This window comes from Dendrobates tinctorius, unplaced genomic scaffold (assembly GCF_039654945.1).
Source record: "Dendrobates tinctorius isolate UK_male_01 unplaced genomic scaffold, ASM3965494v1 ptg000015l, whole genome shotgun sequence".
In the NCBI taxonomy this organism is placed as follows: domain Eukaryota; kingdom Metazoa; phylum Chordata; class Amphibia; order Anura; family Dendrobatidae; genus Dendrobates; species Dendrobates tinctorius.
In genome coordinates, this window is record NW_027361683.1 from 56,110,068 (window position 1) to 56,133,176 (window position 23,109).

Below are 23,109 nucleotides of genomic sequence, written 5' to 3' on the forward strand. Positions count from 1 at the left end.
TTATAATGTTTTTATAGTTCTGTTGTTTAACCTGTAGACCCTCTGATGCTCTGTAAACCAACTGGGGTGGAGGAGACGTACCGCCCTTGTTATCTGTAGATTCTTGTCCCTGAAGGGTTGATCCCCTCTCCGTGGTGCTGTCATGGGCTCTGAGAAATAATGTTATCAGTAACTATGTTTTTGTTGGCAATTACAGGTCAAATGTTTTCTGTAAGTCTTCACAAGGTTGTCACTCTGTTGGTGATATGTTGGCCCATTCCTCCATGCAGATCTCCTCTAGAGCGGTGAGGTTTTGGGCCTGTTGCTGGGCAACATGGATTTTCAAATCTCTCCAAATGTTTTCTATGGGGTTGAGATCTGGAGACTGGCTAGGCCACGCCAGGACCTTCATATGCTTCTTACGAAGCCACTCCTTTGTTGCCCTGGCGTTGTTCTTGGGATCATTATCATGCTGAAAGACCCATCCACGTTTCATCTTCAATGCCCTTGCTGATGGAAGAAGGTTTGCACTCAAAATCTCACGATACGTGGCCCCATTCATTCTTTCACGTACATGGATCAGTCGTCCTGGTTCCTTTGCAGAGAAAATGCATGATATTGCCACCCCCGTGCTTCACAATAGGTATACAGCGTCCAACCCGCAGCGTAACTGACCATGGGAACATACCCTAAGTATTGTTTCAGGAGAACATGCAGCAGAATGTCTTTCTGCCTGTAGCTCCTCCTTTCACACACCCTCTCCAGTTGCCGTATATACTCGTGTATAAGCCGACCCCCCCCCCCCCCCCCTAACTTTGCCACAAAGAACTGGGAAAACTTATTGACTCGTGTATAAGCCTAGGTTGGAAAATGCAGCAGCTACTGGTAAATTTCAAAAATAAAAATAGATACCAATAAAAGTAAAATTAATTGAGACATCAGTAGGTTAAATGTTTTTGAATATCCATATTGAATCAGGAGCCCCATATAATGCTCCATACAGTCCAAGGTGGCCCCATAAGATGCTCCATACTAAATACACACCATATAATGCTGCACAAAGGTTAATAATGCCCCATATGCTGCCCCATAAAATATTCCATAGATTATGCCCCCATAAAATGCTCCATAGATTATGGCCCCAAAAGATGCTCCATAGTTTATGCCTTCATATGCTGCTCCATAGATTATGCCCCCATATGCTGCTCCATAATTTTCCCCCCATATGCTGCTCCATAATTATGCTCCCATATGCTGCTCCATAGATTATGCCCCCATATATTGCTGCTCCATAATTATGCCTCCATATATTGCTGCTGCTGCCGCTGCAAAATATATATCTAAAAAAAAAGACATACCTCTCGTCGCTGGGGGCCCGGTGCCGGTGTCCTGAGCAGGCGGTGACAGGTTCTGATGTCACCTGTGGCTCAGGCCCCCGGCACTGGCAATATTTACCGATCCCCGCTCCATGGCTGCGCGTCGCTCTGTCCTCTCCTCTGCGTCCTGTCGATAACGTTCAAGCAGAGGGCGCGGCGTGCACTAACCACCACGCCCTCTGACCTGAACATCACAGACAGAGGACGAGGAGAGGACAGAGCAGCGCGTAGCGAGGGACCCGGGACAGGTGAATATAGCTTATACTTACACCCTCCTTGCGCGGTCTCTGCAGCCCCGCTTCTCCCAGTCTCAGGCTCCTTCCTTAAGCGGTCACGTAGTACCGCTCATTAAAGTCATAGATATGCGCATATTCCTGACTTTAATGAGCGGTACCATGTGACCACTGAAGGAAGGAGCCTGAGATCGTAAGAAGCAGGGGGGCTGCAGAGACCGCGCCAGGCAGGGGTAAGTATGACCTGACACCCCCTCCCCCGCCGCCCCCTCCATCGCCGCCCCCTCCATCGCCGACCCCCTGGTATATGACTCGCGTATAAGCAGAGAGGGGGACTTTCAACCCTAAAAAATGGGCTGAAAATCTCGGCTTATACGCAGGGCTGTTGAGTCGGTAAATCAAACCTGTGACTCCGACTCCTCAATTTCCCTTACACCGACTCCACGACTCCGACTCCCACATATATTGCTTATATTTAAGTGAAAAATTTATTGTAGTACAATGTGAACATCAGACATTTAATCATTTCTATGATCCAATAATCAAGACATTTAGATAGAACATAATATCTATTTATTGGAATACAGCTTTAGAACACAAAAAACTGTAATAAATTGTAAATATGTAATACACTGTATAATATCGATTACATATATACAGTACAGACCAAAGTTTGGACACACCTTCTCATTCAAAGAGTTTTCTTTATTTTCATGACTATGAAAATTGCAGATTCACTCTGAAGGCATCAAAACAATGAATTAACACATGTGGAATTATATAATTAACAAAAAAGTGTGAAACAACTGAAAATATGTCTTATATTCTAGGTTCTTCAAAGTAGCCACCTTTTGCTTTGATTACTGCTTTGCACACTCTTGGCATTCTCTTGATGAGCTTCAAGAGGTAGTCACTGGAAATGGTCTTCCAACAGTCTTGAAGGAGTTCCCAGAGATGCTTAGCACTTGTTGGCCCTTTTGCCTTCACTCTGCGGTCCAGCTCACCCCAAACCATCTCGATTGGGTTCAGGTCTGGTGTCTGGAGGCTAGGTCATCTGGCGTAGCACCCCATCACTCTCCTTCTTGGTCAAATAGCCCTTACACAGCCTGGAGGTGTGTTTGAGGTCATTGTCCTGTTGAAAAATAACTGATGGCCAACTAAACACAAACCGGATGGAATAGCATGCCACTGCAAGATGCTGTGGTAGCCATGCTGGTTCAGTATGCCTTCAATTTTGAATAAATCCCCAATAGTGTCACCAGCAAAGGACCCCCACACCATCACACCTCCTCCTCCATGCTTCATGGTGTGAACCAGGCATGTAGAGTCCATCCATTCACCTTTTCTGCGTCGCACAAAGACATGGTGGTTAGAACCAAAGATCTCAAATTTGGACTCATCAGACCAAAGCACAGATTTCCACTGGTCTAATGTCCATTCCTTGTGTTCTTTAGCCCAAACAAGTCTCTTCTGCTTGTTGCCTGTCCTTAGCAGTGGTTTCCTAGCAGCTATTTTACCATGAAGGCCTGCTGCACAAAGTGTCCTCTTAACAGTTGTTGTAGAGATGTGTCTGCTGCTAGAACTCTGTGTGGCATTGACCTGGTCTCTAATCTGAGCTGCTGTTAACCTACGATTTCTGAGGCTGGTGACTCGGATGAACTTATCCTCCGCAGCAGAGGTGACTCTTGGTCTTCCTTTCCTCTGACGGTCCTCATGTGAGCCAGTTTCTTTGTAGCGCTTGATGGTTTTTGCCACTGCACTTGGGGACACTTTAAAAGTTTTCCTAATTTTTCGGACTGACTGACCTTCATTTCTTAAAGTAATGATGGCCACTCATTTTTCTTTACTTAGCTTATTTTTTCTTGCCATAATACAAATTCTAACAGTCTATTCAGTAGGACTATCACCTGTGTATCCAACAGACTTCTGCACAACACAACTGATGGTCCCAACCTCATTTATAAGGCAAGAAATCACACTTATTAAACCTGACAGGGCACACTTGTGAAGTGAAAACCATTTCCGGTGACTACCTCTTGAAGCTCATCAAGAGAATGCCAAGAGTGTGCAAAGCAGAAATCAAAGCAAAAGGTGGCTACTTTGAAGAACCTAGAATATAAGACATACAATATTTTCAGTTGTTTCACACTTTTTTGATAATTATATAATTCCACATGTGTTAATTCATAGTTTTGATGCCTTCAGAGTGAATCTACAATTTTCATAGTCATGAAAATAAAGAAAACGCTTTGATTGAGAAGGTGTGTATATACGGTAACGATGAGCGGCAACTGTCATTTCCTATCTCAAGAAAATTTGTTTTAAAGAGTAATTGTGATTTTCAATAGTACACATAAAAATAGTAAAAAAGGTAAATATATCTTATAAGAGATATTAGCTTCATTCTTTGTTTTCTTGGACTGATAATTAATTTTCAAAATTCTCAGTTCTTGGGTAAAATCTGTAGTCGGCGAAGATCGATTTTCCACTACTGAGATAGATGATGACAGTTGTCACTGATACTGAAAAGACTCTGTAAAGAGGTGCTAAAGACAGAGCTACTCATCACTCCCTTCTACATAAAATCTCCTAAAAACTAACTTTCATCCCCTGTCTCAGTAATGTAAAAATCTGCTTTCACTGATTACAGAATTTAACCCAGTAACTTAGAATCGTTCTGTCCTGTTGAAGAAAGAAGCCGATTTCTCTGAGAAGATATCATACAAAATTTCTTGTTTTCACGTGGTATTGATTTTTTAAAAAAAGCATAACTGTCTCTTTAATTTTTAAGTCGACTAGTTTTTTAAGTGTTTACAATTAATATAAGAAATCCGATATAACCTTCCCTAACAATTCATCCCCTTCCACACATGCCATAGTATGCAATTTTCCAAGATTGCAACACAATGACACAACACCGCATATATTGCAGAGTATGTTTAGACAATCTTTCTTTCAATAAATCTTAGATGTAATTGTCTGCTTGGCAAAGACTACTTTCCGGTAAATCTCTACAGGTGGTCTGTGGTAGTCTGAGACATATCTCCATTATCAGCATTGGTTCAGGTGGTCCTAGCTACACCCAATAGCTCTGCCTCATCAGATGGCACAAAACAACCAGAGGCTCACCATTAAGTTGTTGCATGGAAAGCAAGTACATACCATAAAACCTCCAGTGAGAGAGATTATCAGAAAACTGGTGCACATATAGTAAAGGAAATGAGTTAATTAACCCCTTAAGGACCTGGGATATTTCCGATTTTGCAATTCCCTTTTCTTGCTCCTCTTCTTCTCAGAGCCATAACTTTATTTTTCCACTAGCTGGAGAGCCCGACGCTGCCCGGGCATAGCAACTAACTACGGTTAGTTATAACAAATTATAATGAATATATATATATCTGAGTGTAGAGCCCTGCCCACTCCGCATAGCCACATTCACTATAATATCCCACATCATCCCGTCAGCCAGATCTACCGGACTACTATCCCTAATATCCCACGTCGTCCCTTCAGCCAGAGCCACCGGACAATAAATAAAAGTCGCCATTTTTTTCGGGGGCTGGGTGAGGGCTTATTTTTTGTGTGCCAAGCTGACATTTTTATTAATACCATATTAGGATAGATACAATGTTTTGATCGCCCATTATTGCATTATATTGCAATGTTGCAGCGACCAAAAAAAGTAATTCTGGCATTTGGATTCTTTTCTAGTTACAATGCTTACCAATCAGATTAATTCTTTTTATATAATGATAGATCGGGCGATTCTGAACGCGGCAATACCAAAATGCTAGCCCGTGCTCAGTCTGTGTTTGAAAGCGATGTAAGATGCCCCACACAGTCAGGTGTAGTGTCTTAGAAAATGAGAACAAACTGTGCTACAACAAACTTGTTGTTCTATATTTTGATGCTTGTACAGTCATGGCCAAAAGTTTTGAGAATTACACAAATGTTAATTTTTACAAAGTCTACTGCTTCACTTCTAATGGCAATTTGCATATACTCCAGAATGTTATAAAGAGTGATCAGCTTAACAGCAATTACTTGCAAAGTCAATATTTGCCTAGAAAATGAACTTTATCCCTCAAAACACATTTCAACATCATTGCAGCCCTGCCTTAAAAGGACCAGCTAACATCGTTTCAGTGATTGCTCCATTAACACAGGTGTGGGTGTTGATGAGGACAGGGCTGGAGATCAATCTGTCATGATTAAGTAAGAATGACACCACTGGACACTTTAAAAGGAGGCTGGTGCTTGGCATCATTGTTTCTCTTCTGTTAACCATGGTTATCTCTAAAGAAACACGTGCAGTCATCATTGCACTGCACAAAAATGGCCTAACAGGCAAGAGTATCGCAGCTAGAAAGATTGCACCTCAGTCAACAATCTATCGCATCAAGAACTTCAAGGAGAGAGGTTCCCTTGTTGCCAAAAAGGCTCCAGGGCGCCCAAGAAAGACCAGCAAGCGCCAGGACCGTCTCTTAAAAGAGTTTCAGCTGCGGGATTGGGCTACCAGCAGTGCAGAGCTTGCTCAGGAATGGCAGCAGGCAGGTGTGAGTGCATCTGCACGCACTGTGAGGCGGAGACTCTTGGAGCAAGGCCTGGTCTCAAGGAGGGCAGCAAAGAAGCCACTTCTCTCCAGAAAAAACATCATGGACAGACTGATATTCTGCAAGAGGTACAGGGAGTGGACTGCTGAGGACTGGGGTAAAGTCATTTTCTCTGATGAATCCCCTTTTCGATTGTTTGGGACATCTGGAAAACTGCTTATTCAGAGAAGAGCAGGTGAGCACTACCACCAGTCTTGTCTCATGCCAACTGTCAAGCATCCTGAAACCATTCATGTGTGGGGTGGCTTCTCAGCCAAGGGAATGGGCTCTCTCTCAGTCTTGCCTAAAAACACAGCCATAAATAAAGAATGGTATCAGAATGTCCTCCAAGAGCAACTTCTCCCAACCGTCCAAGAGCAGTTTGGCGATCAACAATGCCTTTTTCAACATGATGGAGCACCTTGCCATAAAGCAAAGGTGATAACTAAATGGCTCAGGGAACAAAACATAGAGATTTTGGGACCATGGCCTGGAAACTCCCCAGATCTTAATCCCATTGAGAACTTGTGGTCAATCATCAAGAGACGGGTGGACAAACAAAAACCTTCAAATTCAGACAAAATAAAAGCATTGATTTTGCAAGAATGGACTGCTATCAGTCAAGATTTGATCCAGAAGTTGATTGAGAGCATGCCAGGGAGAATTGCTGAGGTCCTGAAGAAGAAGGGTCAACACTGCAAATATTGACTTAGAATCATAGAATCATAGAGTTGGAAGGGACCTCCTGGGCCATCTGGTCCAACCCCCTGCTCAAAGCAGGATTCGCTTAATCATCCCAGTCAGATGTCTGTCCAGCCTCTGTTTGAAGACTTCCATTGAAGGAGAACTCACAACTTCTCTTGGCAGCCTGTTCCACTCATTGATCACTCTAACTGTCAAAAAGTTTTTTCTAATATCTAATCTGTGTATCCTCCCATTCAGTTTCATCCCATTGCTTCTAGTCTTTCCTTGTGCAAATGAGAATAACGATGATCCTTCTACAATGTGACAGCCCTTTAGATATTTGTAGACAGCTATTAAGTCTCCTCTCAGTCTTCTCTTTTGCCAACTAAACATTCCCAAATCCTGCAACCTTTCCTCATAAGACAGGGTTTGCAGACCGGTCACCATTCTGGTCGATCTTTTCTGAACTTGCTCCAGTTTGTTGATGTCTTTTTTAAAATAGGGTGCCCAAAACTGAACAAAATATTCCAGATGAGGTCTGACCAAAGAGGAGTAGAGGGCAATAATGACTTCACGTGATCTAGACTGTATGCTTCTGTTAATACATCCTAGAATTGCATTTGCCTTTTTTGCTGCTGCATCACACTGTTGACTCATATTCAGTCTGTGATCTATTAGTATACCCAAGTCTTTTTCACATGTGCTGTTGCTTAGCTCTATTCCTCCCATTCTGTATATGCTTTTTTCATTTTTATTGCCCAGATGTAGTACTTTGCATTTTTCCCTGTTAAAAACCATTCTGTTAGTTGCTGCCCACTGCTCCAGTTTATTTATATCTTTTTGAATCCTCTCTCTCTCTTCTCTAGTATTAGCTATCCCACCTAGCTTTGTGTCATCAGCAAATTTAATCAGTTTACCCTCAATTCCTTCATTTAAATCGTTGATAAAGATGTTGAATAATACAGGGCCCAGGACAGAGCCCTGTGGTACCCCACTTGAGACATTCTTCCAACTGGATGTGCAGCCATTTACGACCACTCTTTGGGTCCGATCACTAAGCCAGTTATGAATCCACCTAAGTTGCCTTGTCCATTCCATACTTAGTCATTTTTTCAATAAGGATTGTATGAGATACTTTGTCAATTGCTTTGCTGAAGTCAAGATATACTATATCTACAGCATTTCCTTGATCCACCCAATCAGTGATTCCATCATAGAAGGAAATAAGTTAGTCTGACATGACTTTACTTACAAATCCATGCTGACTCTGTTTAATCACTTCATTCTTATCTAGGTACTGACATACATGTTGTTTAATAATTTGTTCAAAGATCTTTCCTGGTATAGAAGTCAGACTCACCGGCCTATAGTTGCCTGGGTCCACCTTCTTCCCCTTTTTGAAGATAGGAACAACATATGCTCTCCAAGAATTTTCTAAGATTATGGAGAGGGGTTCAAAAATTTTTTCTGCTATCTCCTTCAGTACTCTGGGGTGTAATTCATCTGGACCTGGAGACTTGAATTCATTTAGGTTAGCTAAGTGTTTCCTCACTATCTTTCTGTTTATAGATATCCTGGATTCTTCTATTCCCTTAATAGGACAGTGAAGAACAGTTGAGGTTACATTTCCTTTCTGAGAGAAAACAGATGCAAAATAGGAATTTAAAAGTTCGGCCTTCTCAACATCCTGTCTTACCATTTCATCATTTTCATCCTGTAAAAATCCTATAGCATCTTTGACTTTTCTTTTACCTTTGACATATCCCCAAAATCCTTTATGATTGCTTTTGACATCTCTTGCAAGCCTCAATTCATTGTCAGCTTTAGGTAATCTGATTTGTGCCCTGCAGGTTCTGCAGACAGCATTATATTCTTCTTTAGATATGCCTCCCTCTTTCCATTTTATAAACATTTCTTTCTTCCTTTTTAGCATGTGCTTAAGTTCTGTGTTCATCCATCCTGGTTTCCTTAAATGCTTCCTATTCTTCCCTCTTTTCGGAATTGTTAACAATTGTGCTTTGAGAATTTCATTTTTCAAGATTTCCCATCCTTCCTGGACATTTTTGTCTTTAAGAATATCCAGCAATTGGATCCCTCCAATTCTCTTTCTGAATCCCTTAAAATCTGCCTTTCTGAAATCTAACCTTGACGTCTGAGTCTTCACAGGTCTTCCTCCTCTAGTTATCCAAAATTCTAAAATAGCATGGTCGCTACCTCCTAGGGTCCCAGCCACTTTTACCACCTCAACCATTTCCTCCCTGTTTATATGGATTAGATCCAAGGTAGCAGTTCCCCTTGTGTTCTCCCCTACCTTTTGGAAGATAAAGTTGTCAGCAAGAGAGGATAAGAATTTCCTTGACCTGTTAGTTTTGCCTGAGAGAGATTCCCAACAAATGTCTGGATAGTTGAAATCTCCCATGACAACTATGTCATATTTTTTGGAGAACTTGGCCACTTGCTGCATTAACTCATTCTAACTGTCAATATAACCTTTTGTTACTCATAATATGATTGCAATTATATTTCTGTATGTGATAAAAACATCTGACAAACACTCATAAAAACCAGAGGGCAGCAGATCATGTGAAAATATAATATTTGTGTCATTCTCAAAACTTTTGGCCATGACTGTACATGGACAGATGCCTTGTCTCCACCAATGGTCTGACGGGTTGATTTTTTCAGTTTAAAGTATAAAACTTTAGTTTTCCAGACTAAGAATATTTCATGTTTAACTCTTTTTTTTCAAGGAATATCCCACATATACAATCCTTGGACAAAATCCATATCAACAATGTTATCCAAATCAAAATTTCACAACAGCAACATCGGCTGGCACTGCGGAGAACAGCATGGTGACATCAGATTTTCAAGAGAATAAAAGCGGTTCAACATCTTCAGCACAGACTGCTCAAAGACCAGTTTCTGGTATGTATATTCTGCAAATAATCCTGTTATTGAAGAGTGGAGATACAACACATGGTTATTATGATGGCTCCATAAACTAAATAGAATACATACCACATTTTTTTTTTTTTTTTTTTACTCATTTATATAGCACCATTAATTTCACAGCGCTTTGGCTCACAATCTAATTTCCCTATCAGTATGTCTTGGAATGTGGGAGGAAACCGGAGAACCCAGAGGAAACCCACAAAAACACGGGGAGAACATACAAACTCCTTGCACATGTTGTCCTTGGTGGGATTTGAACTCAGGACCCCAGCGCTGCAAGGCTGCAGTGCTAACCACTGAGCCACTGTGCTGCCCGTATTATAGACTTCCATCCTTGGTGACCCAAAATACTTGGCTTGCACTGTTGCATCGACGGACACAGCCTTTTACCTAATACAAAGCCTATTTCTGTGCAGTGCACTATGTGTTGCTAAAATGGATTTAAGATGTTAGATTTCTACATGTCTGATGGATCCTATGTTTCCAGGGAGTAAGAGCTGAGACAATGGTCTTAATAGTCCTGTCTCATAATGATCCGTACATTTATTTTAAGTAAGTTAGCGGACGTAGCTGATGGTATGCTATGTGTACTACCAGTTTTACTGTCGTTATGAGACTGCTGTTCGATTGTTTTATTTATTTTTTTTGTTGGTGGCACAGGAAACCTACCCTGCCACTGTTGTGTTGTCACAAGAGGGAGGCAGAAAAGCACAATGGCGATATTGAAAAATTACAATATCTTGTAATTGACTCTGAAGAAATGAGTGGAATTCAGAATACATCTAGCTAGGATATATAACGTAGCAGCACTAGGTGATATATTATTATTTATAAAGCACCATTGTTTGCATGGTGCCGTACATGAGAAGAGGTTACATACAAATTACAGAGATCACTTACAGTATACAAACTAACAATCACAGACTGATATGGAGGGGAGAGATGACCCTGCCCTTGCAAGCTTACATTCTACTGGATGGTGGTGAAGGAGACAGTAGGTTGGGGGGTTGCAGCAGCTCCAGTGATGGTGAGGCGGTAGCTCCAATAGTGGTGAGGAGGCAGCAGGGATCATTGCAGGCTGTAGGCTTTCCTGAAGAGGTGGGTTTTCAGGTTCCGTCTGAAGGATCTGAGTGTGGTTGATAGCTGAACCTGTTGGGGCAAGGAATTCCAGAGGTTGGGGGCTATTCGGGAGAAGTCTTGGAGGTGGTTGGGTGAGGAGTGAATAAGTGTGGAGAGAAAGAGGTCTTGGGAGGATTGGAGGTTACATGAGGGAAGATATCGGGAGATTAGTTCAGAGATATATGGAGGAGACAGGTTATAGATGGCCTTGTAGGTCAGTATTAGTAATTTGAATTGGATACGCTAAGGGAGTGGGAGCCAGTGAAGAGATTTGTAGAGGGTAGAAGTGGAGGAGTAGCGAGGAGAGAGATGAATTAGTTGGGCAGCAGAGTTAAGGATGGACTGGAGAGGTGCGAGGGTGTTAGCAGGGAGGCCACAGAAAAAGATGTCGCAGTAGTCGAGACCGGAGATAATGAGGGCATGCACAAGCATTTTAGTAAAGTGAGGGTTGAGGAAGGGATGGATTTTTGAGCTGGAGGTGTTGAGAGCTTGGATATGTGGTTTGAAGGTCAGGGCAGAGTCAAGGGTTACTCCGAGGCAGCGGACCTCCGGTACGGGGGAAAGCGTGATAGGTCAGGTAAGGAAGATCTGTGAGATGGGGGAAAGATTATCAGTTCAGGTTTGTCCACATTCAGCTTGAGGAAGCGGGAGGAGAAGGAGGAGGATATGGCTGATAGACATTTCGAGATTCTGGAGAGCAGAGAGGTGACGTCTGGGCCAGAGAGGTAAATCAGAATATCATCGGCATAAAGGTGGTACTGGAATCCGTGGGACTTTGAGTTGCCCCAGGCCAAGTGTATAGATTGAGAAGAGTAGCGGTCCCAGAACAGAGCCTTGGGGGACTCCAACAGAGAGAGGGTGGGATGAGGAGGTAGTGTGGGAGTCTCTGAATGTGCGGTTGGAGAGGTATGAGGAGATCCAGGATAGGCCAAGGCCTTTGATGCCGAAGGAGGAGAGGATCTGTAGTAGGAGGCAGTGTTCAGCTGTGTCAAATGCAGAGGACAGGTTTAGAAGCAGGAGTATAGAGTATTGTCCATTTGATTTGGCTGTAAGTAGGTCGTTAGTAATTTTGGTCAGGGCTGTCTCAGTGGAGTGATGGGGGCGGAAACCAGATTGTAGATTGTCAAAGAGCAAGTTAGATGATAGGTGGGAGGAAAGTTCAGCGTGGACGTGCTGTTCCAGGAGTTTGCAAGCGAATGGAAGCAATGATATTGGGCGATAGCTGGACATAGCGGTTGGGTCGAGGGTTGGCTTTTTAAGGATAGGCGTGATTGTGGCATGCTTGAAAGCAGAAGGGAAGGTACCGGACGTTAGTGATAGGTTGAAGAGGTGGGTTAGGGATGGGATAAGTGTGGTGGTGAGGTCCCCTTCAGTGATGTTGGAGAGTGAGGTTATGCGGTTTGGGCATTTGGTCTGGTATACAAAGGGGTTGTGGTGGTTGAGTGATGAAGACTTACCTTGTTTGGTCAATCTTGTTTTTGAAGTGTGTGGCAAAGTTCTCGGCAGAGATGAGGGAGGGTGGAGGAGGGAGTTAAAAGTTTTGAATAACTGTTTTGGGTTGTAAGATAGGGAAGATATGAGGGTTGTGAAGTAGGCCTGTTTAGCAGAGGTGAGGGCAGATTTGAAATCGAGTGTTGCCTGTTTGAATGTGGTGGAGTCATCTTGCGAATTTGTTTTCTTCCAGCACCGCTCTGCAATCCTGGACACTTGCCGGAGCTTTTTAGTGGTGTTATTGTGCCAGGGTTGTCTATTGATACGTCGCATTCTGCCATGAACGAGCGGGGCAACAGTGTCAATAGGGCGAGGTCTTTGATGCCAAAGGAAGAGAGGATCCGTAGTAGGAGGCAGTGGTCAACTGTGTCGAAGGCAGAGGACAGGTCTAGAAGGAGGAGTATAGAGTACTGTCCGTTCGCTTTGGCTGTAGATAGGTCGTTAATAATTTTGGTCAGGGCTGTCTCAGTGGGGTGGTGGGGGCGGAAACCAGATTGTAGATTGTCAAAGAGCACAATAGATGAGAAATGGGAGGAAAGTTCAGCGTGGACATGCTGCTCCAGGAATTTGGAAGCGAATGGGAGCAGTGATATTGGGCGATAGCAGAACATAGCGGTTGGTCGAGGGTTGGCTTTTTAAGGTTAGGCGTGATTGTCGCATGTTTGAAAGCAGAAGGGAAGGTACCAGAAGTTAGTGATAGGTTGAAGAGGTGGGTTAGGGATGGGATAAGAGTGGTGGCGAGTTTGGGGAGGAGGTGGGATGTGACGGGGTCGAGTGCAAAAGTGGTGAGGTGTGATTTGGAGAGAAGATGAGCAAGCTCCTCTTGAGTGATGTTGGATATGGAGGTTATGGGCTTTGGTATGGTATAAAAAGTGGTTGTGGTGGTTGAACATTAAAGACTTGCCGTGTTTGGTCTATCTTGTTTTTGAAGTGCATGGCAAAGTTCTCAGCAGAGATTAGGGAAGTTGGTGGAGGAGGGAGTTAAAAGTATTGAACAACTGTTTAGGCTGTGTGCACACGCTGCGGATTTTGCTGCGGTTCCGCAGCGGTTTTGGCCGCTGCGGACCCGCAGCAGTTTTTGCTGCGGTGTACAGTACCATGATTCCCTATGGGAATAAAAAACCGCAGTGCAGACGGTGCGGAATTTTCCGCGCGGATTATCTGCGGTTTTCAATCCGCAGAAAGAATTGACATGTCAATTCTTTCTGCGGATTCTCCTGCGGTTTGCCATCTCCTCCATTGAGGAGATGAAAAACCGCAGAGCAATCCGCAGGTAAAACCGCAGGTCTTTTGACCTGCGGTTTCACCTGCGGATTTTACAAAATCCGCGCGGATGAATCCGCACATAATCCGCAGCGTGTGCACACAGCAAGTGTTGTGGGATAGGGAAGATACAAGGGATGTAAAGAAGGTCTATTTAGCAGAGGTGAGAGCTGATTTGAATGCAAGTGTTGCTTGTTTGAGTGCAGTGAAGTCATCTTGCGAGTGCATTTTCTTCCAGCGTCGTTCAGCAATCCTGGATGCTTGCCAAAGTTTTTTAGTGGTGTTATTGTGCCAGGGTTGTCTATTGATTTGCCGCACTCTGTTATGCATGACAGGGGCGACCGAGTCGATGGCTGATGCAAGAGTGGCATTGTAGAAAGTAATGGCAATGGCAGTGTATGTGTTGTGGAGTGAAGATATGGAGGACAGTGGTAGAATAGAGTCAGAGTGTGCGAGGTTTCTGCGGGTGTGCGCGTGTTGCTGGACATGGGTGGCAGGTGAGGAGGACAGGGATGAGAGAGTAGATGGTTGTCAGATAGAAGGAGGGGGAGGTTGTGATAAGAGTCCATACAATCAGGGTAACTGTTACCACCCACCTTTCGTGTCTCCCTCTTTCCTCATAGACTGTAAGCTTGCGAGCAGGGCCCTCTTTCCTCTTGGTATTTGTTATAATCTACTGTATGTGATTATTGTTATGCTGTAATGTCTATTGTCTGTACAAATCCCCTCTGAAATGTAAAGTGCTGCGGAATATGTCGGCGCTATAAAAATAAAATTTATTATTATTAAGAGTAAGGGTGGAGGAAAGAAAGCAAATTGTCTCTTCAGAGAGGAAGATGACTAGAACTCTAGTGCCACCTATTGGAAGTAGCAATCCTAAAAGTCAATGTCGACTCTTTAAAGCCTCATCTTGGCATGCTTAGCATGTCATTCTCTGCAAGGAGAAATGATACTTCTTGGATGATGGAGGAAAGAAAGAAATTTAGTATATTTAAACACTGTGGGTAGTCGTACCTTCTGTTCACCGCTGGCTTTTTTTCTGGCATATTTCTGTTATCCTTAAAGAGACATCCTTACAGAGACAGACAAAGGTCAAGACAGACCAATGACTCTGAATTTATAACAAGTTAATTGCACATGAAACAGGCCTGGTGTGAACAGGAGGGAGGGGCAGCAGGGAGACTGGTCACAGACACAGGAGGGATTTAATTAGAAGTCAGAAAAGAAAAAAAAAAAAAAAGGAAATAGTCAAATCCAAAACGACAGATAAAGCAAAGTGTGTTAGCATCAAGGAAATAGGATGAGAAAGCATTCAGGGAGAAAAAAAAACATACCATTGATTGTAGACAGATACAGGGGTGATTGGGGTTCAGGAAAGATGGATGATGATGGTATAGCAGCCAGGGGATATACCATTGATAGTAGACAGATACAGGGGTGATTTGAGGTTCAGGAAAGATAGGTCATGATGGTATTGCAGCCAGGGGACATACCGGAGGATGAAGCAGATCGAGTGTCAGATTCAGATTGATAGTAATAATGAAGCATAGTAATAATAATAATGAAGCATCTATAGCAGGGAGTTATTTTTCTGGCATATTTATGTTGTTATCCTTAAAGAGACATCCTTACAGAGACAGACTGAGGTCTATCCAAGATTGGGTTAATGGGACAATGTACTTTTCTAATATAGCACTAGAAAGTGAGCTAACCTTACCATACAACTTAAAGGGAATCTGTCACCACATTTGACCTATATAAACTAATACTATGCAGTCTATAGAGTGCTGATAAAGTCTTACCTATATGCTTCATATCAGATGCCTTGTTGAGAAATACAATTTTTCATTCTTGCCATGTCGTATTGCATTAATTTCTGGAAAGCACCTGAATGGTAAATAAACTACCTGAAAGCAATTTTGAATACGTTGAGGGGTGCAGTTTTTAAAATAGTATAACTTTTGGGGGTTTCCAAAACAGCTCTGGCAAAAATTAAGAGACCACTTTCAAATGTACAGTTTGTCTGATTTTTCTCTATAGGTGTAATTTTTGAGTAAATTGTTCTTTTTAGTCTACAAACTTCTGACAACATGTCTCTGAATTTCCAAGCAATATTTTTTTTTCTCAAAAGGAGAAATGGTCAAAATTAAAAAAAAAAAAAAAAAAAAGTGCTGTCAGACCTCCAAATAATAAACAAGTTCATAATCATTTAGAAACAACAATACTAATGTTTTAACTTACTGTAGGAAGAGTTTAGAAATAAATATTTTGTGGAATATCCATGATTTTTATTCACAGCTTTCATGCGTCTTGGCTTGCTTTCCACCAGTCTTTCACACTGCTTCTGGCACAAAAATGTAAGCAGTTCTTCTTGGTTTGATGGCTTGTGACTATCCATCATCCTCTTGATTACATTCCAGAGGTTTTCAATGGGGTTCAGGTCTGGAGAATGGGCTGCCCATGACAGGGTTTTGATTTGGTGGTCTCTTTTTGCCAGAGCTGTAAATGGGACCCCCAAAGTTATTTCACAACTGAATAGGTCCCTAAAAAAATATATTTTATAAATTTCCTTGAAAAAAAATGAAAACATACTGCTACATTTTTAAACCTTCTAAAATGTTAACAAAATAAAGCCATATTTTACAAATAGTGCTAATGTAAAACGGGAAATTTTTGTTAATGTTTGTGTGGTATGACTATCTGGATTAAATGGATAATCATTTAAAGTTTGAAAATTTATATTTTTTTTAAATTTGTCAAATTTCTGATATTTTTATAAACACTAAACATATCAACCTAAATGTACTTGTTATCAGAAGTTAAAATGTGTCTTGGAAAAAAAACAACCTCAAAATCAAATGGGATATGTTGAAGCATTACAGAGTTATTACTTCATAAAGTGACATGTCAGATTTCAAAATTTGGGTTAGTCATTGAGGGGTTAAGAAGGTCTCCTACCCTCTGGATACCTTTTTGTTTCCATTGTTTAAATAATTTGTTTAGTTTTACTTGCAGGAAGTTAGGGTTCCGTTACATTTAGCGATGCACCAGCGATCCCGACAACGATACGACCTGGTCAGGATCGCTGGTGCATCGCTAAATGGTCGCTAGTGAGCTGCCAAACAGGCAGATCTCACCAGTGACGCAGCAACGATAAGCGATCCGTCGGCGGTCGCTCTTACCTGTCACACACCTAGTTGGCGCCAGCGGGATGCCATCGAGGAAAAAATGGCCCAGGACATTCGAGCGCAATCAGCGATATCCGGGAGGGGGGAGGCCGGTCGCAGGTATGTGTCACACAAAGCGAGATCGCTAGTGATGTCGCTGCTGCGTCACAAAATCAGTGATGCTTTAGCGATATCGCTAGCGATCTCGCTTTGTGTAAAAGGCCCTTTAGGGTCTTTCCACAACAGCATATATTTAGATATCTTACATGTAAGTTTGTATAGTTTTCTAATCGCCTTCCAAGTACCAATAGTGTCCCTCAACAGACAATTTCACAAATGATGGAAGTTTCCCTGTTGCCATATGTATTATTGCACTTAAAAGGACTCTATGACCACATTTGACTTATTAATATGGGGATACAGGTTATAGAATACTGAAAAAGTACTACCTGTATGCCTTGTTGAGAAATCATCTTTTATCACCTCATATAAGCGACCTGTCCTTCCAGGCTCTGGGCAGGACGCTGCCTGGTAAATAACTCTGCCCCCAGAGCTTCTTTTACATGAAGGAGCGAGTTACCAGTGAGACAAGTAACTAACACAGAACAGGAGAACTGAACTTTGTCTCTTGGCAAACACATTTTTTGCTTCTCTCTGAGCTCTGCTGTTTGGCAACAATATTACAACCCTTATCACTCTTATGGTGACCATAAAGTAAAAAAAAATGGTACCACAAATGGTATATTAAATGTAAAATATTATCCTTTATTATAAATATTAAAAACAAAATACAAAAGAAAGGTTCAAGACAAAATTAAGAGGGACTACCATGCCATAGGAAGTCCCACTACAGCGATCCAACTAGTGTCATTGACCACAATAACCCACAAACTATCAATGCAAAGTGACTTGGCAGTATATAAATCATACTTGAAGCAAGAACCCACAATCTCCCCTTATAATATAAACAGCCAACATAGTAACAGTTATTAAGGTTGAAGGAATACTTTAAGTCCATCTAGTTCAACCCATATCCTATACTAACTTGCCCTAACATGTTGATCCAGAGGAAGGCAAAAAAAAACCCATGTGGCAAACACTAAGCTTCATATTGGGGAAAAAAAATTCCTTCCCGACTCCACATATATACGGCAATCAGACTAGCTCCCTGGATCAACGCAATATTAAGGAAACTAGTGTATATACCCTGTAATATTATACTTTTCAAGAAAGGCATCCAGTCCCTTCTTAAATTTTAGTAGGGAATCACTCATTACAACATCATATTGCAGAGAGTTCCATAGTCCCACTGCTCTTACAGTAAAGAATCTGCGTCTGTGAGTATGCTTAAACCTTCTTTCCTCCAGACGTAGAGGATGCCCCCTTGTCCCTGTCACAGGTCTAAGAGTAAAATTGATCATTAGAAAGGTCTTTGTACTGTTCCCGCATATATTTATACATTGTAATAAGATCACCCCTAAGCCTTCGATTTTCCAATCTAAATAACCCCAAGTGTAATAACCTGTCTTTGTATTACAGACCCCCTAGTTCCCTAATAACCTTGGTCGCTCTAATCTGCACCCGCTCCAATTCAGCTATGTCTTTCTTATACACCGGAGACCAGAACTGTACACAGTGTTCTAAGTGTGGTCGCACTAGTGACTTATATAGAGGTAAAATTATGTTCTCATGAGCTTCTATGCCTCTTTAAATGCATCACATTATTTTATTTGCCTTTGCAGCAGCTGACTGACACTGGCCACTAAATGTGAGTTTGTCGTCCACCCACACACCCAGGTCTTTTTCAGTGACAGTTTTGCCCAGTGTTTTACAATTAAGCACATAATTATACATCTTATTTGTTCTACCCAAGTGCATGACCTTACATTTATCCCCATTAAAGCTCATTTGCCAATTATCAGCCCAAGCTTCTAGTTTACATAAATCCTCCTGTAATATAAAATTGTCCTCCTCTGTATTGATTACCCTGCAGAGTTTAGTGTCATCTGCAAATATTGAAATTCTACTCTCTATGCCCTCTACAAGGTCATTAATAAATGTTAAAAAGAAACGGGCCCAAAACTGACCCCTGTGGTACCCCACTGCTAACCGTGACCCAGTCCGAGTGTGCTCCATTAATAACCACCCTTTGTTTCCTATCCCTGAGCCAGCTCTTAACCCACTTACACATATTTTCCCCTATCCCCATTGTTCTCATTTTATGTATCAACCTTTTGTGTGGCACTGTATCAAAAGCTTTTAAAAAGTCCATGTACAACACATCCACTGCATTCCCTTGGTCCAGTCTGGAACTTACCTCTTCATAAAAGCTTATCAGATTAGTCTGACAGGAACGGTCCCTTGTAAACCCATGTTGATATTGGGTCATGAGGTTATTCTTCTTCAGAAACTCCAGTATAGTATCTCTTAGAAAACCCTCCGGGATTTTACCCACAGTTGAGGTTAAACTTACTGGCCTATAATTTCCAAGTTCAGTTTTTGTCCCCTTTTTGAATATTGGCACCACATTTGCTATACGCCAGTCCTGTGGTACAGACTCTGTTATTATGAAATCTTTAAAGATTAAAAATAATGGTCTATCTATGACTTAATTCCTGCAGTACTCGGGGGTGTATCCCATCCGGTCCCGTGGATTTGTCAATTTTAGTGATTTTTAGATGCCGCCGTACTTCCTGCTGGGTTAAGCAGGTGACATTTAATGGAGAATTTTTATCCCTGATCATGTTATCCGTCATGGGATTTTCTTGTGTAAATACTGTTGAAAAAAAGGTCATTTAGCATATTGGCTTTTTCCTCATCCACCATTTCACCCAGACTATTTTTAAGTGCACCAACACTATCATTTTTTATCTTCTTACTATTTATGTAGTTGAAGAATATTTTGGGATTATTTTTACTTTCTCTAGCAATGCGTCTCTGTCTCAATCTTTGCTATCTTGATTTGCTTTTTACAGAATTTATTTAATTTTCTGTATTTATTTAATGCCTCACTACTACCTGCTTGCTTTAATTCTCTAAATGCTTTCTTTTTTGTCACTTATTGCGCCCCTTACAGCTCTATTTAACCATAGTCGTCTCCTATTTCTAGCATGTTTATTCCCATACAGTATATATTGTGCACAGGTCCTATTCAGGATGCTAATAAACGTCTCCCATTTTCTTTGTGTATTTTTATGCCTCAGGATATCGTCCCAGTTAATTGCACCAAGATCATCTCTCATCTGTTGGAAATTTGCCTTCCTGAAGTTTAGTGTCCTTGTAACCCCTCTACTACACATCTTATTAAAGGATACATGAAAACTTATTATTTTGTGATCACTGTTACCCAAGTGACCCTCAACCCTTATATTTGATATGCCATCTGGCTTGTTGGTTAATATTATGTCTAGCAGTGCCCCCCCTCTTGTTGGGTCCTGAACCAGTTGTGAAAGGTAATTGTCTCTCATATTTGTCAAAAACCTATTACCTTTGCTGGAACTGCAGGTTTCGGTTCCCCAGTGTATTTCAGGGTAGTTGAAGTCCCCCATAATAATGACTTCTCCTTGAGTCGCAGCTTCATCTATTTGTTTTATGAGGATATTCTCTGTTGCTTCCATTATTTTTGGAGACCTATAACAAACCCCTATCAGTAATTTATTATTTTTCCCCCTCCCGTTATCTCCACCCACGGGGACTCTACATTTTCGTTAGATTCATATATATTATCACGCAGGATGGGTTTTAAAGGGGTTGTCTGGGCTTTTCACATAATCTCAGTGCATATCTGGGCTGCAGAATGTTGACAATAAGTAATTTAACTTCTGTGGCCTGTTTGCAGCATTTCCTCCTCCACTAGTTTCACTTTCCATAGATCACTGTTCAACGTGTGTCTGGGGGAGGAGCAGCTGCTCTCTGCACTGAGTGTTATGAGTTCATTTTCCACTTCACCATTGAGGTCTGATGAACTCCCTCTTCTGGTGAAGGAAGGTAGTGAGGCTGATTACCAAGCACCTGAGCTGGGAGAGGATGACTGGGCGACGGGGATCTCTGACTGGATATAAGGCAGCCGGCGCCCTTCTGCCTCGCTGGTGATTTCTCTGTGGAATTCTAGGAGACTAGTCTGATTCCTGCTCCTCAAAAGCCAAGTTTTCTGCTTTGCCTTTTTGCATTTGTGTTTTGGTTTTAGTTTTCCTTGCTTTTCTGGATTCTGCCATTCCCTGCTGGGGTGAGCTGAATTCCTTTTTTGTCGGTTTGCTCTGTCTTCAGAAAATACCTGAGTACTGACAGTCTTTTTGAAGCCAAGCGTCTTCAGGGCCTTTTTCCCTGTCAGTCTGTTGGCTCTTATTTTTATAGGGTTTTTTGCGGATTGCAGACAGCAGCTTTCCTATCCTGTCCTATCTAGTTAGCTTGGGCCCCATCATTTGCTCAGTCTATCTTTCTATCTGCGTTAGTGTTTTTTCTTCTTGCTTCACCGTCATATGTTGGGGGCTGCCTATTGCTTTGGGGTCTGCTCTGGGGCAGTTTAGATTTCCCTTTCTGTCTTTAGGCTAGGCAGTTCTCCGGCTGTGATCGAGGGGTCTAGGGCATCGTAGGAACCCCCCACGGCTACTGCTAGTTGTTGTTGATAGGTTCAGGGGTCTGCAATCCGACAGCTGCCAACTTCTCTGGTTTTCTGGACTTTTAGCTAGCATTTCTGTTTTTGCCTCCTACGGTGACTCATTCATAACAACTGAGGCTGCTAGAGGGGGAGGATTTGTTACTGTGTGAGGAGGGATAGGCTTGTTCATGTGGTCGGGGAGGGCCTGTTGCTGTGCAGGGTGGGGTTGTTGCTATAGATGGCATGTTTTTAGTAGAGTATGAGGAAACGACCAGTTCTCATTTCAATGCCAGAACACACCCCCCCTGGACGTTTTTCATAGCAGCAAGAGATCATATCTTGGAAGCCCTGCAAACTGGCCACAGAAGGTAAATTACTTATTGTCCGCAATCTGTAGCCCAGATATGCACTGAGATTATGTGAAAAGCCCAGACAATCCCTTTAAGGATGATTTTACACACGGCTCCCCTTCGCTTATTTGTACGGTCATTTCTGAACAGACTATAGCCCTGTAAATTAACCACCCAGTCATGGCTCTCATCCAGCCATGTCTCAGATATCCCGCCATGTCATAATTATGTTCCTATAACATTAACTCCAATTCCTCCATTTTGTTGGCGAGGCTTCTGGCATTAGTATACATGCACTTTATGTATCTCTCTGTACCTCTATTCTTTCTTAAATTACTAACTGTTCCAACCCCACCCCCCATGCCACCCCCACCCCCAATTTCATTATTTGTGCCCAGGTCTCTATCTGCACTGTCTTCCCCTCCTATAAAGGGAATACCCTCCCCCCCCCGTCCCTAGTTTAAGCACTCCTCCAACCTTCTAGCCATTTTCTCACCCAGCACAGCTGCACCCCCCCCATTGAGGTGCAGCTCGTCCCTTGCGTAGAACCTGTAGCCAACTGAGAAGTCGGCCCAGTTCTCCAGGAACCCAAACCCCTCCTTCCTACACCAATTCCTGAGCCACTTATTAACCTCCCTAATCTCCCGTTGCCTCTCTGGCGTGGCACGTGGTACAGGAAGTATTTCTGAAAATGCCACCTTGGAGGTCCTTGCTTTAAGCTTGCAGCCTAATTCCCTGAAATCATCTTTAAGGACCTTCCACCTACCTCTAACTTTGTCATTTGTGCCAATGTGCACCATGACCGCTGGATCCTCACCAGCCCCTCCCAATCTGTCAACCCGATCAGCGATGTGTCGGACTCGAGCGCCGGGTAGGTAGCACACCGTTCTACGATCCCTGTCTTTGTGACAGATTGCCCTATCTGTTCCCCTAATAATTGAGTCCCCCACTAGCAGCACCTTTCTGGGCTGCCCTGCTCTCCTATTTCACCCCTTACTGGAGCAGACACTCCTCCGACTTTCAGAGGACATGCCTTGCTGCAGCAGTGCTACTGCTGCACTAACACTCCCCTCATCTGCAAACTTAGCAAACTTATTGGGGTGTGCCAGATCAGGACTAGCCTCCCTGGTTCTCTTTCCTCTACCCAGCCTTCTAACTGTCACCCAGCTAGCTGCTTCATTGTCCTGCAGCTCCAACCTAGCATCCCCCCCTCATCTATCCCATTGAGCGTCTGCTCAGTGAGCAGAAGACTCCTTTCCATATTGTCTATGGATCTCAGTGTTGCCAGCTGCACATTTAGATC

At 42.5% G+C, this 23,109-nt stretch overlaps 1 protein-coding gene across 5 annotated transcripts in view; it reads left to right on the forward strand.

Moving 5' to 3' along the window:
* Nucleotides 1-23,109, forward strand: part of EYA3 (EYA transcriptional coactivator and phosphatase 3) — a 471,672-nt gene that overhangs the window by 261,956 nt on the left and 186,607 nt on the right. For all 5 annotated transcript variants that reach the window (XM_073564579.1, XM_073564578.1, XM_073564576.1 and 2 more), the window contains one exon: nucleotides 9,615-9,792. In XM_073564579.1, the coding sequence (XP_073420680.1) occupies nucleotides 9,615-9,792 (178 nt within the window). The remainder of the gene's footprint in view (nucleotides 1-9,614; nucleotides 9,793-23,109) is intronic.